Raw genomic sequence first — 19,036 nt, forward strand, 5'->3', positions numbered from 1 at the left:
TTTATACAAGCTTAAAGCTTTGGAAAAATTAAATAATTAAGCAAATTTAAATTAAAAATATAATTGCTACATTAAATATGCAAACATGCAATTGTGCTTTAATAATATTTGTTTTTTTTTTTTCAGTATTGTTTTGTTCTCTTTTTTATATACAGTTAAAAAAGTTTCATTACAATGTGTTCTCCTCTGTACGTTTGTTGTTGTTATTTTTTTCAAGAGAGTATATTCATATATTTTTTTGTATTTTACATTTTTTTTAAATATATCTGAAAATATTGTTTTTTGTTTTAATTGTCCCTTTGTATCATAAAACTTATAAATAAAAAGTGTTAGTTTTTTCACATTTACATAAACGAGTTTTGTTACACTGTCCTACCATTTGTTTTTTTCGTTTCTTTTCCTTTCTGTTTTGGTTTTTTTCTTTAATTTTTGTTAAAGAGTTGTGGTTTTGAGAGAAACAAAATTTTACACAACATTGATCGACAAAAGTAACCAAATACAATTGTTTTTTTTTTTGATTTTGGAAAAAAGTTCAAGTAAAAAAAGTCCAATCTAAATACATAATGAATTAACATGGGTGAACGTAATGTAATTTATTTCAATGATTTTTTTTTTTTCGAAATGCATTCGAATCCAGTGAAATGATTTCAATACAAACAATGAAACAGGCTTTTAAAAAAACAACATGAACGGGACATATCAATTGAGAGCACATGACGATGATGATGAGAGGATGGAGAGCAATATGGATGGTCTCTATGGAGAAATGCAATTATGTTAAATGAGCGTAGTTTTCATTGTAATTCTGGATTTCAAAATCGAACCTAATATTCGAACAACCTCAAGGTATAAGTTTATAATAATGTTGCTTACAAATTATACACGATCAGTGACTGTATTATTCGCGTTGTTATAACCAAACTCAACAGAAAAAAATTTAAACTATTTCAAAGGCCAATATCTCTGCATCCAGGAAAGCGAATAATACATATTACCGCATTTTGGAAAGCTTATAGTGACAACAAGAACTTGGCATAAAATTTGTGGACTCCCAAAATAGGTCATTTTTCACTTTTGAGGGTTTTTTTTTAAATCCTGGTCCAAAAATTAATAATATATATAATATAATTAATGTTGATACAACTCCGGAACCGTTAAAAAAACCAAGTGTAAATAGCATTTTGGAGAGAATTTTCCAGAAAAAAGTTATGTGATGGAATTCAAGCGTGATAGTGTGATTTTTTTACATTTGGCTGGAAAACCACAAGTGGCTACCGTTAGAGCACTCCAGCATTTAAATGTGAATAAATAAAATGAGCTCGGGGTAAAGCCATTGGAATTTCAAAAAGTGCAAGAGCTTACACCACAACAGAAAGAAAATAGACTTAAAAGAGCTAAAGAGTTGCTTCGCTTGGTCGAAGTAGTGAACTGCCGAAAGTGGTGAACTCCGTCTCCGATGAGAAAACATTCGTTGTCCAGCAGTTTGCAAACAAACAAAATGATCGTGTTTACTTGCCAAAGAGGTCAGCTGAAAATGTACCCCTTCCGTTGGCCACCAAAACTCAAGCGCCGGCCATGGTGATGATGGTAGCTCTCCGCTCGTATTTATCGACCGTGGCATCAGAATAAATGTTGAATATTATCGCAAAAATATTCTGGAGTGTGTATTAAAGCCTTGTGAACTTAAACATTTGAGGCGGGGCCGACTTTATGATACCCTACACCACTTTGCTAATTTAGTAGAACTCCAGGTAACAATTAAAAGTTTTTATGGGAGAATTCAATCATACAAGCTATGATTATAATTATAATTTAAAGTTCAAAGGACTAAATATGCCGAAGCATTTGTATCTTTTAAATTCGGACTTGTATTGCCTATTTGGTGCACAATTAATTTGAAATCGGATAAAGATATATATGGGAGCTACATCCAAATCTGAACCGATCTCGATAAAATTTAGTAAAGATATTTCTTAGCTGTATTTGATATATTTCCCCAAATATTGTTGTTACAGAGTGCATATTACGGCTGCGGAGGACAAAAATAACAAATCGGATGAACAATATAAAATGGAGCTATAGCTATATCTCAACCGATTTCGATCAAATTTGGCATACATATTTTCAGACCTAATTAGGGTGTATATGCAAAATTCCATACAATTCGGGCTGATATTACACGTTTGGTGCACAATAAAAGGCAAATCGGACGAAGATATATATGGGAGCTATATCTAAATTTTGACCGATTATCTCCAATTTCAATATGGTTCGTCCTTGGGCCAAACAAATGATCTGTGCAAAATTTCATCTGGATCGGGCAATAAATGTGAACTGTACTTTGTTTACAAAAATACATGGGCAGACGGACGGACAGACGGACGGACATGCATAAATCGACTCAGAATGTGATTCTATGCAGATCATCAAAATGAACTATGGGTCTATCTCGTTTCCTTTTGCCTGTTCCAAACAAATGCACAAAGACATAATACCCTGACCACCTTGTGGTGTAGGGTATAATTATCCGACTGTTGTCATTTCTAAGCTACTCTTCCGACAACTGTTAAAATCATTTCAGTGACAGCTCATTATATTGTTTACAGGCATACAAAAGAATTTTGGTGAGAATTTTCCAGAAAAAAAGTTATTCGTGATGGAATCCAAGCGTGAATCCGAGATTTCTTTGAATTAGGCTGGAAAACCACAAGTGAGCGAAAAATGGCTCGCGTGCTGAACATATCGCAATATACCATTCTGCAAATATTGAAAAATGAGCTCGGGGTAAAGCTATTGAAATTCCAAAAATGTGCAAGAATTTACACCGCAACAGAAGGAAAATAGACTCAAAAGAGCTAAAGAGTTGCTTCGCTTGGCCGAAAGTGGTAAATTGCCGAATTTGGTTTTCTCCGTATCCGATGAGAAAACATTCGTTGTCCAGCAGTTTGTAAACAAACAAAATGATCGTGTCTACTTGTCAAAGAGGTCAGCTGAAAATGTGCACCTTCGGTTGGCCACCAGAACTCAAGCGCCGGCCATAGTGATGGTGTGGGCCGCCATAACAGCCGATAGTCGCTCTCCGCTCGTATTAATCGACCGTGGCATCAGAATAAATGCCGTATATTATCGCAAAAATATTCTGGAGGGTGTATTAAAGGCTTTGGGCACGTAAACTTTTTGGCCGCAGACCTTGGACATTCCAACAGGACTCAGCATCATCGTGGTTCCTCGCTTCATTTCCAGCGCACAATGACCCCCAAAATCTCCGGATACCAATCCGCTGTCTGGAGTATTTCAGAAAGCAAGGTTGACACTAAAAGATACCAAAGTGTCGATATCGCCGCAAGCCAAAATACCGCAGAGCAACATTCGGGCAGCGTGTGACGATTTCATTGGCCATTTGAAGACCATAATTCGTGCCAAAAGTGACCAATTCGAACAAATCTAAACTTATTCTAAACTTTGATGCTATTTCCGACATTTTTTGCATTCATTCAATAAAATTTAAAAAAATATATAAAAAGTATTGCGTTTGACTTTGTTGCAGTTTTTTTTTTTATCTCATCCTGTATATCCGATTTCGGGTTAATTGTGCAACAAATTTCAGTCTAAAAGCCCGGAATTTTTGTGCATCCGTCCCTAGTCCCTAAAAGTTCGTGATATGCATTCGACAACAGTTATATTCCTTATCAGATATCTTATAGAGCTCGGAAATACTTCTGCCAAATTTTATAAAGGTTGGATCAGATTTGGATATAGCTACCATATATATCTTCAACCCATTTCGGATTAATTGTGCACCAAATGGCCAATATCTATCAAAAAGTCCAAAAGTTTGGTACATGCGACCGAATTCAGTCTAGAAGCAAGTACATCGAATTCGGAGAAAATAGGTTCAGATATAGCTATTGCTCCCATATATATGTTTCATCCGATTTGGTTTTTAAGTCCCTCACTTTCGTTATATGCATTCGACAACAATATTTAGTACCAGATATCTTATAGGGCTCGTATATACCTCTGCCAAATTTTATCAAGATTGGATGAGATTTGGATATACATAGCTGCCATATATATCTCCAACCGGTTTTTGGTAAATTGTGCACCAAATGGCCAATATCAGTCCAAAAGACCTGAATCTTGGTACATCCAATCGAATTCAGTCTAGAAGCAAGTACATCTAATTCGAAGAAAATCGGTTCAGATATAGCTATTGCTCCCATATATTTGTTTCCTTCGATTTGGTGTTTAAGTCCCTAGAATTCGTAATAGGCATTCGACAACAATGATAATTGATACCAGATATCTTATAGAGCTCGGAAATACCTCTGCCAAATTTTATTGAGAATGGCTAAGTTTTTGATATATAATCCGATTTCAGGTTTATAATATCATCCTTCTCCAAGTAATATCATGCATTCTATTGCAACTATAACTGGTCTAAAGCCAAATGTTGATAGGCGGTATGATCAACTTGAAATAAACTCTTTCGTTATGGGAGCCTGTAAAAATAATAATGTCTCAGGATTTTCAATAAGAAAAAATACTTCTGAATAATAAATAGACGATATATATTTGAAACGATTACCTTCTTCTTTTTTCCGAACCAACGTAAATTATTCAATTTCCATGAAGATGAACAATGACCATATGAGCATTGAAATGATTTTTTAATGAATGACAAAATTAGGTATTTTCAATAAAAAAAAAATGTAACACACAGACAGACACACACACATTTAGAAGTTCTAGAAAAAGAGTTTGGTATGCACAAAGCCATTTTCGAAGTTTAAACGTTTTCCTTTTCAATTTTTTTATTACAACAAAAAACTAGAAAATCACAATTTTCATACAAAACAATTTGCAGTTACAAATAAATTAGTATTAGTATTTTAAAAGTAGGTTTGGTCCTAAATGGGTTAATTTCGTAATAGTAGTGAGAGGAAGTGTTGTTCAATAGTTTTACTCTAAGATTAATCGCTTTGAGACGAAACTAGACGAGGTTGAGCGGTACTGTACAAAGCTCAACGGAGGTTTTTTAGATTCTTTATACAAAAACAGAGAGAGAGAGATAGAGTGTTAGTACTACAAACTGCGAGAGAGAGACAGAGCGAAAAAGAGAGAGTGTGAGTTAGAGATAGATATATCTTGGAGATTTCTTACAAAGTTACTCGGAGAGTATGATTACTGTTACGAGAAAGAGTAGACAGCGAGAGCAAAATTAATTTGTAGAGAGACACAGGGTGACACAAGTGTTAGTTGGTTAAAGAGCTTGGTATCTCTGATATACCAAAAAACAGGGAGATCGTAGTAGAGAGTAGTAATAGTTGTAGTGGTCTTGTTCTTGTTCTGATATTTGTTTGTGAAGTAGTATTATTTTGTTTTACATTTTTGATTGTTTTTTGTTTCATTTTTTTTTTTTAAATTTGGTTACCTCAGGTGGTGGTGTACTTGCTGAACTACCCATCGATGAAATGCTGGCACCATCTCGCTGTGACTGTAAATCTATTTCAGACATTGTATCCGAATCGCTGTGACGCGATGTTGTACTGGGTGGTGACAAATGATCACTGGGTGTCAATATCACTATGTCCACATCTCGGGATGAGTCATAACTGCGTAACTATAGATTGCAAGTATTTTTTTTTGATGTTGGTGGCGGGGTAAAATTTCGAAAAATAAAAAAAGAAATCAAAAACAAAAACAGTTATGAGGAGGGAGGGAGAGAAAAAATTATGAGATGAGTCATATTTCTGTTACGGTTTGGTGGTGGGAGGGAATATTTTTTTTTATTAAAATGTATGAAATGTTAAATTATTATTTTTTAATTTTTTAAAATGAATAAATGTTAGTTTAATGAGAATTTAGTTGATAAAATATTGAAATTTTTTTAATTTTTTTAATAATAAAAATTCATATTTTTTTTCTAGTAAAATTTATTTCCCTTCAAAACCAACTCATTTTATGGAGTGTTGAAAAATTGGAATTTCTCTAAGGAAACTGGGGGAATACAGTGAAAAATAGGGGGAGACATATAAAGTATGTGTCTCTCATAGCAGGATAAAAAAATCCAATTCTGTCATGTTCCACAGTATTTCCATTTTGCAAAAAAATATTAAAAATTGCTTCAAAAATAGTTCCAACTGAGAGTGAAGCAATTTTTTTTTCAAATAACAACGGCCCTCTAAGGGCCGATTAAAAAAATTGATTATCTCCATTTTATTGTTACTGCTGCTGTCGTTATAGACCTCTTAGAATCATTTAACATTTACATTCGTTAACATTATCATCAGTTTTTTTTTCTTTAAACAATTACGTTCTCTAAAACACTTATATTTCACAAGAATCCAAAACCAAAAAAAAGGAACTAAAATTCAAAATAAAAACCAAAACCAAAAAAACTTTTTTTTTTTATTGTGAACATACGAGATATGAGGTATCCTGATGCGGTTGTAATTTATACCAATCCGCTTCATCATCCAATGAATGATGGGCCAAATCAATAACCACTTCGCCGATAAAGTCATTAGCACCGTAACGCACGTAATCCCATAGAGTAACCTAAAATTTTTTGGTATGAAAATATTGCGAAATTTTAATAAGTTTCCAAGCGGTTGGTCTATCCAATAGCTGTTGTTTTGCGCAGAATCTCGCTGGCATTACCTCTAAATATCTGCCGGCTAAATCGCAACGCCTTAAACCACTGTAAATAAATGTTTGACCCCAACGTGGTTCACAGGTACTGGCTAATGTTTTCGTGCGTCTTTTGGATTTTGTACCACGATCGGGTAAAAGGAACACCTGAGGGAAAGAGGGGAGAAGTAAAAAAGGATTAATACTATTGATGCCTAAGGTCTTATAGGCCATGCTACAGAAATGCAATTGAAATTGCCATAATGTGGATAAAAATAAATCAACATTTGGATAACGTGGATAATATTTTACTTCATTCGGATAAAGTGGATAACATAAAACGATAGTTTGGATAACGCGGATAAAATAAAATCGTTATTTGGATAGTGTGGATAATATGTTTACATCCAACTGAATTTGGATAACGCGGATAATATTCCAACTACATTTGAATAAATTGGATAAGTTCAAACTTCATTTAGATAACACGAATAAAATTTTTACTTCATTTGGATAACGCGGATAATATTCTGACTAAATTTGGATAACACGGATAACATTTCTACATCATTTGGATAAAATTTGTAATTTATCTGGATAACGTGGATAGCCTTTTAAATTCGTCTGCATAACGCGGATAATATTCTGACTAAATTTGGATACCGTAAATACCTTCTAAATTAATTTGGATAGCGTGGATAACATTCTTACTTTATTTGGATAACGCGGATAATGTTCAAACTATATTTGCATAGCTTGGATAACATTCTTACTTCATTTGGATAACGCGGATAAAAATTTTAGTTCATTTGGATAACGGGGATAATGTTCAAACTATATTTGCATAGCTTGGATAACATTCTTACTTCATTTGGATAACGCGGATAACATTTTTACTTCATTTGGATAACGTGAATAGTATTTTTACTTAATTTGGATAACGTGGAAAATATATTTACTTCATTTGGATAACGCGGATAAACATTTTAGTAAATCTGGATAACGTGGATAACCTTTTTATTTCGTCTGGATAACGCGGATAATATTATGACTAAGTTTGGATACCGTTAATACCGTCTAACTTAATTTGGATAACGCGGATAACATTTTTACTTCATTTGGATAACGTGAATAGTATTTTTACTTAATTTGGAGAACGTGGATGACATTTTTAATTGATTTGGAATACGTGGATAATAATTTCAATTTATCTGGATAACGCGGATAATATTCTTACTTCATTTGGAGAACGTGGATAACATTTTTACTTCATTTGGATAACGCGGATAAACATTTTAATTCAACTGGATAACGTGGATAACCTTTTAAATTCGTCTGGATAACGCGGATAATATTCTGACTAAATTTGGATACCGTAAATACTTTCTAAATTAATTTGGATAACGTGGATAACATTTTTACTTAATTTGGATAACGCGGATATAATTTTTAATTCATTTGGGTAACGTGGATAACCTTTTTAATTCGACTGGATAACGTGGATAATATTCTGGCTCAATTTGGATAACGTAAATACCTTCTAACTCAATTTCGATAACGCGGATAACAGTTTTACTTCATTTGGATAACGCGGATAAAAATTTTAATTCATCTGGATAACGTGGATAATCTTTTGAATTCGTCTGGATAACGCGGATAATATTCTGACTAAATTTGGATACCATAAATACCTTCTAACTTAATTTGGATAACGCGGATAACATTCTTACTTCATTTGGAGAACGTGGATAACATTTTTATTTCATTTGGATAACGTGGATAAACATTTTTAATTCATTTGGATAACGTGGATAACATTTTTACTTCATTTGGATAACGCGGATAAACATTTTAATTCAACTGGATAACCTTTTAAATTCGTGTGGATAACGCGGATAATATTCTGACTAAATTTGGATACCGTAAATACTTTCTAAATTAATTTGGATAACGCGGATAACATTTTTACTTAATTTGGATAACGCGGATAAAATTTTTAATTCATTTGCATAACCTGGATAACCTTTTTAATTCGACAGGATAACGGGGATAATATTCCTACTCAATTTGGATACCGTAAATACCTTCTAACTCAATTTGGATAACGCGGATAACATTTTTACTTCATTTGGATAACGCGGATAAAAATTTTAATTCCTCTGGATAACGTGGATAACCTTTTTAATTAGTCTGGATAACGCGGATAATATTCTGACTAAATTTGGATACCGTAAATACCTTCTAAATTAATTTTGATAACGCGGATAACATTTTTACCTCATTTGGATAACACGGATAATGTTCAAACTTCATTTCGATAACTTGGATAACATTTTTACTTCATTCGGATAACGTGGATAACATTTCTACTTCATTTGGATAACCTTTTTAATTCATCTGGATAACGCGGATAATATTCTGATTAATTTTGAGTAACGTAAATACCTTCTAACTTAATTTGGATAACGCGGATAACATTTAATTATCACTTGAATGACGTGGATAACATTTGGATAACGCGGATAATACTCTAACTAAGTCTGGATATCGTAAATACCCCCTAACTTAATTTGGATAACGCGGATAAAATTTAATCACTACTTGGATAACGTGGATAACATTTTTACATCATTTGGATACTGCGGATAACATTTATAATTTATCTGGATAACGCGGATAACATTTATAATTTATCTGGATAACGCGGATAATATTCTGATCAAATTTGGATAACGCGGATAACATTTTTACTTCATTTGGATAACGCGGATAATGTTTAAACGTCATTTGGATAACGCGGATAACATTTATAATTCATCTGGATAACGCGGATAATATTCTGATCAAATTTTGATAACGCGGATAACATTTTTACTTCATTTGGATAACGCGGATAATGTTTAATCGTCATTTGGATAACGCGGATAACATTTATAATTCATCTGGATAACGCGGATAATATTCGGACTAAATTTGGATAACGCGGATAACATTTTTACTTCATTTGGATAACGCGGATAATGTTTACGTCATTTGGATAACGCGGATGACATTTATAATTCATCTGGATAACGCGGATAATATTCTGATCAAATTTGGATAACGCGGATAACATTTTTACTTCATTTGGATAACGCGGATAAAGTTTAAACGTCATTTGGATAACGTGGATAACATTTATAATTCATCTGCATAACGCGGATAATATTCTGATCAAATTTGGATAACGCGGATAACATTTTATTTTATTTGGATAGCGCGGATAAGACTTGAGTAAAGCGGATAACATATTTCAGTTGACTTGGATAACGCGGATAATAACCTAACTACACTTGGATAAACAGGATAACGAATTTCCTTGAGCATTTCTGTAGCAGTTGCAACAAAACAAAGCAAAGACAAACGAAACTTAGCTACTTACTTTTGCATAAGGATTTCTGGCCGCACCCGTCTGACGCAACGTCAAACCGGTTGCACAAACAATCGTTACAATCAACTGTAATGACGTTTGATCGTAGCCCAATTTCATCTGGAGTTCACCTTCAATGTGCGCGGGTATGGGCCCAACCATAGCTCCAGCCAGTGCGGCGTGCTGCTGATGGTGGTGGGGTAGCTGCGTCTGTTGTTGGTGCTGCTGCTGCTGCTGTTGTTGCAAAAGGAGGAGTTGTTGCTGGTGCTGATGCTGGTGTTGTGGTCCCAAACCTGAGCCATATGTATACGGCGAATGCGATGACGGTGGTGGTATTTGATGGCAATGATGGTGATGATGATGGCCCGCCGTCGTAGTTGCTGCTCCGCCTTGAAGCGATGATGCCGATGACGCTGTCGGTGGTCGATGCGGTGGTGCTGTGTGGGATGTGTGACTACTGCTACCGCTGCTGCAGCTACTAACCGACTGATTGCTGCTGGTGCTGGCGGCACTCGACAAGTGTTTTGGTCCCAAACGTTGTTGAGCTGCTGCTGCTGCGGCCGACGATGTTGTTGTGCCTGGCTCGTAGCTGCGTACATTCGCACTATGTCTTAGGTTAAGAACGCCGACGCCGCCGCCACTACTACTACCGCCACTGCTGGTGTTGGCATGAAAATCGGGCGATCCAGGCGAGGTTATGAGTACGCTCGGCTTGTCGCGATGAACTTCTATGTCATCAACTAAGGGTGCTGGTTGAGGTGAGTTGCGTAAATGGTGAGTATTTTGTTTTGTTTTTGAGACGTTGCACAGTGGTGAGTATTGCAAAAGAAAATGAAATTAAAAAATAGAACAAAAAAGTGGGATATTAATTATTTGAAGATAAATTGTGAGGCTATATAGCTAATGGTATAACTGTGTACTTAATATACGTTGGAACAAGTCAAGCAATTCGTTGACTGCTATCATAGTTTGTCTGTCTTGATCTGTCGTTATTTTTTGTGTTTAAAGCTGTTGCCATATTTGCAAATGGGTTATAACCTATTTATCCGAATTAGTGTTGATATAAAATCTAATACTGATTTTTGTTTTTATTAATCCGATCAGACTTTTATCCATGAAAATGGAAGTGAGTTATGATGAAAATACGATTACTCAATTATATTGTAAATAATATACGTCATTTGGATGAGGCGGATCAATTGCTCTTTTCAATAAATACGTCTTAACACCCAGAATTTTAGGTTGGCCATCAACATTCCCGTGGATGAAATTCTAAAGTTATTGGAAGAGTATAAACAGTGTTCCCAGGTTATTTGGATAACTTAACCAAAATATTTTAGTTTGGATAAGGTGGATAATATTCTAGCATCATTTGAATAATATGAAATTGGGATGATTCTAATTTAATTTGTTTTGGATAAAGTGGATAATACTTTAACGTCCTTTATACCCTCCAACATAGTATGGAGGGCATATTAAGTTTGTCATTCCGAATTATACATTTTCGAGCCCACAAAGTATATATATTCCTGATCAGCAAAAAATTCTATGTCGATTTAGCGATGTCCGTCCGTCAGTCCGTCTTTCCGTCTGTCCGTCTGTGGAAATTAATCTAGCTTCCGAACGAATTGAAGTAGATTGATACAATTTTACTCAAATGTATGTTATGTCTGCAGAATTTTTGGTATTGAAAATAGGCCATGTAGATCCACGTTTTGGTGTAGCCCCCATATAACGGTATCTCCGGATATTCGGTATATTGATGATTTTAGCTACATTATTCACCGGAATGGTTCCAAATTTGGTATTTGATGTTCGTAATGGCTGCTACAGCCTATTAGGGAAAATTGCCTGTGCAGGTCCACGTCTTCGTATAGACCCCATATAACGGTACCTCCCGATATACGGTAGTTTGTTGTCTTTACAACATTTTTACTGACTGATATAGCTTAATGGCTGCTTTAGCCTATGACAGAAAATTGTTTGTGCAGGTCCACGTTTTCGTATAGCCCCCATATAACGGTACCTCCCTATATTCGGTATTTTGATGATTTTAGCTACATTATTCACCGATTTTTTTTATGAGAAAAGTTACCTATGCTGGTCGATGTCGTCGTATAGACCATAATGTAAAAGCTACATTCGGATTTTAACAGAATTTTTAACGGATTTTATTTTTTATAAAATTGCCAAATTCGTCCCAAATGGTGGAGGGTATTCAAAGTTCGGCCCGGCCGAACCTACAGCTTTTTTACTTGTTTTAGATAACGTGTATAACTGTTTAGCTTCGTTTGCTTAACGTCGATAGAATTTAATTTTTTTCTGGATTACATTCATAAAATTTGGATAATGTGGTTAACATTCACATTTGGATAAAGTGGATAACATAACATGGCAATGTAATGCAAATGGATAACATTTAAACATCATTTGGATAGCCTGGATACGTCCAAATGTCACTTGGATAAAAAAGATAACACTCAAACCTCGTTTGGTAAGGGTGGATAATTTATTCGGATAAAGTGAATTACATTCAAACTTTATTTGGATAATGTGGATAAAAAAATCCAATTTCAAATGAATAATGTGCATCACATTGTAAGTAAATTTTACTAGAGTTGATATTATTTTCATTTGGATAATTTTATCCACATTATCATTACATCTGAATGACATGGAAAAATAACAACCTCGTTTGAATAAAGTGTATAACACTATCATTTCATTTAGACGATGTGGATTGTAATGGAGACTATTATAACCTCATTTGGTTAATGTGGATTCCATCCCAATTTCATTTGAAAAACATTGAATCTATATTAAATTAATTTGGATGAGGTGGATTCCATCCTACCTTCATTTGAATAATGTGGATGCTTTTGTAACTTCAATTCCACAATTTGTGGATCTTATTCGAAAGTCATTTTAATTACTTGGAGGGTATTTTAATTTTATATGGATAAAGTGGATTCTACTTTTACTTCGCTATGATGGAATCTATTTGCTCCTCATTTCCATGTCAGGGATCCTATTCGTATCTAATTTTAACAACGTGGGTCATATTTTAAATTATTTGGATAAATTGGATCTTATTCCGACTTCAACTGGATAACGTGGATCCTGTTAATAATAATGAATAATAATTATAATTCCAACTTCATGTGGTTAACGTGGATCCTATTCTAACTTCATTTGTATTACATGGATCCTAATTGAACTTAATTTCGCTAAGGCTGATTTTATTAGAACTGCATTTGCATAAAGTGGATTCTATTAGAATTTCATTGTAATAAAGTGGATTCTATTGAAGTATGGACCCTATTCTAACTTCAAATGGGTATTATTCTAACTTCATTGGACAATGGGGATTCTATTCTAATTTCATTTGTGTAGCGAGGATCCTATTCGAAACAAATTTTAACAATGTGGATAATTTCAGTAACTTAATTTGGATCCTATTCAGACTTCAACTGGTCAGGGTGGATCCTATTAATAATAATGGATAATAATTATAATTCCAACTTCATGCGTATAACGTGGATCCTATTCTAACTTCATTTGTATTACTAAGATCTTAATTGAACTTTATCTGCATAAAGTGGATTAGAATTTCATTGTAATAATGTGGATCCGATTTAATTTCATTTCGATAAAAATATGGACCCTATTCTAACTTCAAATGGATCATATGGGTATTATTCTAAGTAAATTTGTATAGCCAGGATCTATTCTAAATTGATTTTAATAACCTAATTTGCATGAATTCAACGGCATAATGTGGATCCGAGTAATAATAATGGATAAAAATTATACTTCTAACTTCATGTGGATAATTTGGATCCTATTCTAACTTCATTTGTATTAAGTGGATTCTGATTGTACTTCATTTGGGCAATGTGGTTTTGTATAACATCAGATGGAAAATGTGGATTCCATTCGAATTTCTTTGTAATAACGTGGATGCTAATTAAACTTCATTTGGATAACGTGGATTATATTCAGACTTCATATGGAAACAATGGATCCTATTCTAATATCAGGTGGATCACATTGGTCCTATTCAATCAGGATTTTCATAACTAGGATTATATTTTAACTACATTTGGAAATGTGGATCCTCTTCTACTTTCATTTTGACCAAGTGGATCCTAATTTATAATTTCATTTCTGTCAAGTAGAACCTATTTGAACATCGTGGTTCCTATTCTTCTGTCATTTAAGTCGAGCTTATTATTTTGATTAACGTGGATCCTATTCGAATTTTTTAAATAAAATGGGTCCTATTCGAACTTAATTTATATAAGGTGGATTCTATACTAAGTTTATTTAGATATCGCTTGTAAATTGTTAATTTTGGGACAACAAGGATATATTTCTTAATATTTCGTAGGTAGCATTCAAGCTTCTTTTGGATAAATATAATATATCTACCATAGATTATCTGGTTAACGTGGATTACATTCGTAAGACGTAAAAAGGTAAAAATCTGAGAAGACCGAATGAAGATATTGCCTGACCTGTGATATTGAAAAATTTCTTACTGAATTTGGGAAAACTGGGAAGATAATATGTTTCTGAAAACAATAAGCGATCGCGCGTGATTTGGTAGGTGTGAAGAATTAACTCAAATATCTGCAAAACAGGGATAAATATTTTACTAAATCTGGAAAAAATTATTATTTCACCTTATCTGGAAACAACATAAATGTCCCCATCGTAATATGGGTAGAAGAGATAAGGGGTACAATTTGACGACATTTTGATTAATTGTATAACAATTGGATTAAAGAGAGAAAACTCAAGGTCTCTTGAATAACAGCGTAATATCTCCAAGATAGGATAAATAATTTTGAAACCGATTTTATGTTATTTCGGCGGGCATTCCTTTCTTTTAAATAAAGCTCTGACATTGTTTCGATGATGTTAAAAAAGCTCTCTTTAATAAAGCCTTGATTGTAATTGCAGGCATGTAATAAACTTTTCGTCTCATAACGGTCAATTCTTGGGATGATTTTTTACATTAGCACGACTTAAAAAAAGCTTAAAGTCTTTTGAGTAACATGGTTTAAGCTTCAGCACAAAATGGATTAAGTTCGGATAAATTGAGCTTAATTTAGACAAACTGTTTCTGCCTTGAGTGAAAAACGTTCAATTAATTTGACAAAGAAATCAAATATATATGTTAATTAGATCAATAAATAATTCAAGTCCTGTTGGGAAATCTGACATGTTTTTCCATACATTTAAAAGCCGATAATAAAGCTTATATCTTAACGGCTCTAAGGCTTCGACACCAGATGGATAATGTTGGAAAATATATAACTTTATTTTTAAATAATTTCCATGCCCTGTTTAAAGATTTCAGATCACTTCGATGGTATTCAAAAAAGCTCACATGTAGTAGAAATAAAGCTTTAAAATTGCATTGAAGAAAATTAACTAATATTCATGTTATAATGATCAATATATAAGGTCTATTTTGAGAAATATGTGGTAGCTCTACAAACATTTGAATAAAAAAAATTCGATATACGATGAATAATGTGGGAACATATTATCCATGGTACAATGAAATAAAAGTAACCCCATTTCAAATTAGCATTCCCAGCTCTGAATTTTCTGTAATTTACCTTGTCAAATTTCAATGCTTAAAAAACAGTTCCCACCTCTGATTTTGTGTGCATACAAGGGATTTATGAATATAGATTTTGACAATGAGATATTGTCAAATGTATAAATTTGAAAAAAAAAAAATTGTAAGCACATGATTACCGTCGTTATCGTTATTTAGAAAAAAATGTTCATGCTTTGAGTAAAGCTTATTATGAGTTTTTCGATTCGAAAAAGTTAAATGATGAAATTGTTAACAATCGCAGAAAATGTTATGGGAATTTTGGGATCGCTCTCCGAACAATTGTGTAAAAAAGAATAAAGCTTTGCGTATTTGGGATAAAGTCGTTAAAGCTCCGACAAACACAGACACATTATTCACACAGACGTCTCATTATATTAAAAAAGCTCCCACATAATGTAAAAAAAGCTTCTGTGAATGTTCCACATACAATGAGCAAATGTTCAATGTGGTAGGGTTAAATCCCTTTTAAAAGCTAGGGGGATTCGTCAAACATTTGTATAAAAGAGATAAAAGCTTGGTCGAAGTTCTGACACAAGATTGATCAAGTGAAACTTTTTATGTATCGAATAAGGCTTAAACATGATTTCGATAAGGTTCAAAGAGCTCATATATTTGTATTTATTGTAGAAAATTGATCGGATGATTCCGTAATTATGCTTAAAATGAAGTTCTTTGGGAACTTTCGGACGATTCTCCTGACATTTGTAGAAAAATAATGACATTTTACATTTAAATTTTTAAAAGAAAAAAAAAAAAAATGAAAATTTTCTTATTTTTAGAGAAGCTTTCAAATGATTGTAATAATATTACAATGTTCTTACGTTATGTTGATAAAGCTTTTAATACAATTGCAAAAAAATGATCACATGTTCATATTATTATGGTCAATCAATAATTGAACTCTAGCAATAATTTAACTTTGGGAGCTTTGGAATTGATTCTACACCTTATTTATATAAAATAAAATAAAGCTTAACGTCTTTTGCATATAATTGTAAAAGCTTCGATCCTGGACGAATAATATGAAAACCCATTAAACGTTTTAGACAAACTTCAAACACTCTGAGTAAAGCTTTGCTTAAAAAGCTCTTGAATTTTATTTATTTTTGAAAGTTTACTCCACTTCTCTTGCAGGTTGTTCTAATTGAAGCATGTATCATTGAGTTCCCTCTGCCCCCAATATCTCATTATTTTTCCTTTTATAATTATCCTTCAGAAAAATACTCCCTCCCTTTCCCGAAAATCACATACAAATACACCCACACATTAATCATTTTCAACTCTTATATATTTAAATACCTTTTCGTTGAACATAACGGCCGCCACTGCTGACCACAGCACTGCCGGCTATGTAGCTGGCCAGCGTACTGCTCGGTACTTTGCGTATTGCCGTTGTGGCAGTGGACGCGGCCGTTGCATTAACAGCATTTGGCACTGAAGTGGAGCACAAGCTGGCACTGGTGGCCAACGCGGCAGATGTGCCCGGTGTTGTTGTTGTTGTTGACGACGTCGATGTGGAAGCATTAATGGGCCGCGAGACCACCAACTCAACTTGGGCATCCAAACGGCTTTCGTCGATAATATCATAGACTTCGTCGGCGGTTTTATTTTGTAGGACATGGCCATTCCATTTGACAATTTCATCGCCTGTTCCAGTGATCCAGTTGAATTATGAGAGTACATAGTGTGGGAGGGGGGTCAAGGTGTGAGATGCATTTATGTAAAAGTGTGTGGGTGTCAAGGCAGGGGATGAGAAAAAAAAGAAAGATTGTTTTTTTGCGTTTAGGACATTGTGCTGTTGTTTTGGCTTTTGTTGTTTTATTTTACCTGGTTGAATATGACCCTCTGTGTCGGCCACCGATCCACGTTTGACTTTCTCCACAATAGCACCATAACTCACAGATGTGGCACCTGCAGCAACGGCAGCAGCACTACCACCACCAACACCAATTCCATTATTACCACCAGCTACGCCAACGGCTTGACTATTATCATAGGGTAGAGGTTGGCCACCCAGAACTTTTAAGCCTAAAATATCTTCGCCATCATAGTATTTTCTTAATATCATATGACCAATCATGCGAGCATTATCCGCCGATATTTGCCAATTCACCGGTTGCTATTTTGGGGAGGTTTTTGAGGGCGAAGTTTTTTTTCGATTTTTTTGCATTTGTTTTTTGGGTGGTGAGGTTTTGGAATTTTGGTTGGTCATTCATTATGTATGGAAGATTTGTTTGAGGTTTGGGATACGGGTCATAGTTGAGGTCAAGTGAGGGTGAAATTGCAAAAGTGATTTTATTTGTTTTTTGCAATTTTGAGATTTTTGTTTTTGGTTTTGTAAATACATAATGGGAATGGATAAAATTTCGATTATAAACATGATTTTGACAAAGACACTTAGCTTGGTTGATTTTTCATCTTAAAATTAAAAACCAAAAAATAAATAAAACACAAACAAAAAATCTTCTACTTCACTGGGTTAGTAAATCCTTGCAAAATTAACAGAAAATAAAGAAATCATTTTTTACAAGTTTTTTTTGTTTTATAGAGATGTAGAGTTGGTAGATACATCCTTTTCGTAGATGTCTTCATTCTTTGTTTAGAAATTTTTTTTCTTTACCAGTTCGTATAGAGAAAACAAAGCTTAGTCTAGAGTAAAGTTTCCAGGCTTACACCGAAAATGTTATCATATTATTATTTATTTAGAAATATTTAATTAAATAAACGCACATTTGTTGGCAGAGAACACATACGTAGTTGAAACTTTTTTTTATTTGGATTTGCAATAGACATCAAATTTAGGAAAAATGCATTGAGATGTGAATTCGTTACACTGTGGTAGTGAAAAATAATAATTGAAAAAAAAAAAAAAATAGAAAAATAAACATGCAAGAAATGTAATTGGAATTAAATTATTTTTAAGTGATTTCATGTAGGAAAAATTAATAGACTTATTAAAAAGGTCCTAAAAATTCTCAAAGCCAAATCTTCCAACCCGACAATGACCTATCATTCGTGCTAATGCTTTGAGATTATGTTTTTATCAGCCTTTTATAATTGCTTTTCCCCAGTAGCTTGGGTATATAAAAATGCGTAATTTTTGGCAAGTTGTAGATATTTTTAATCTAAATACAGATTAAAAAATTGGTTCAAATATTAAAAAAAAAAAAAAAACAGTAAGGAAAAGTCAAAAGTCGGGTGGGGTCGACTATATGATACCCTACACCACTATGCATATTTAGTAGAGCTCCCGTAACAAAAGAATTTATTTGAAGTAGATCATACCACCTATCAACATTTGGCTTTAGAGCAGTTATAGTTGAGTTTCAGAGGGAACTAATATATAGGAGGCATATACC

General features: G+C 33.7%; 1 protein-coding gene across 1 annotated transcript in view; it reads right to left on the reverse strand.

Moving 5' to 3' along the window:
* Window positions 1-19,036, reverse strand: part of LOC101889564 (uncharacterized) — a 164,796-nt gene that overhangs the window by 66,848 nt on the left and 78,912 nt on the right. The window contains exons 7-12 of the mRNA XM_059123878.1: window positions 17,505-17,796; window positions 16,977-17,324; window positions 10,055-10,791; window positions 6,664-6,801; window positions 6,427-6,561; window positions 5,435-5,623 (exon numbers count right to left, since the gene is read on the reverse strand). Of these exons, the coding sequence (XP_058979861.1) occupies window positions 5,435-5,623; window positions 6,427-6,561; window positions 6,664-6,801; window positions 10,055-10,791; window positions 16,977-17,324; window positions 17,505-17,796 (1,839 nt within the window). The remainder of the gene's footprint in view (window positions 1-5,434; window positions 5,624-6,426; window positions 6,562-6,663; window positions 6,802-10,054; window positions 10,792-16,976; window positions 17,325-17,504; window positions 17,797-19,036) is intronic.

This window comes from Musca domestica, unplaced genomic scaffold (assembly GCF_030504385.1).
Source record: "Musca domestica strain aabys unplaced genomic scaffold, Musca_domestica.polishedcontigs.V.1.1 253, whole genome shotgun sequence".
NCBI lineage: Eukaryota > Metazoa > Arthropoda > Insecta > Diptera > Muscidae > Musca > Musca domestica.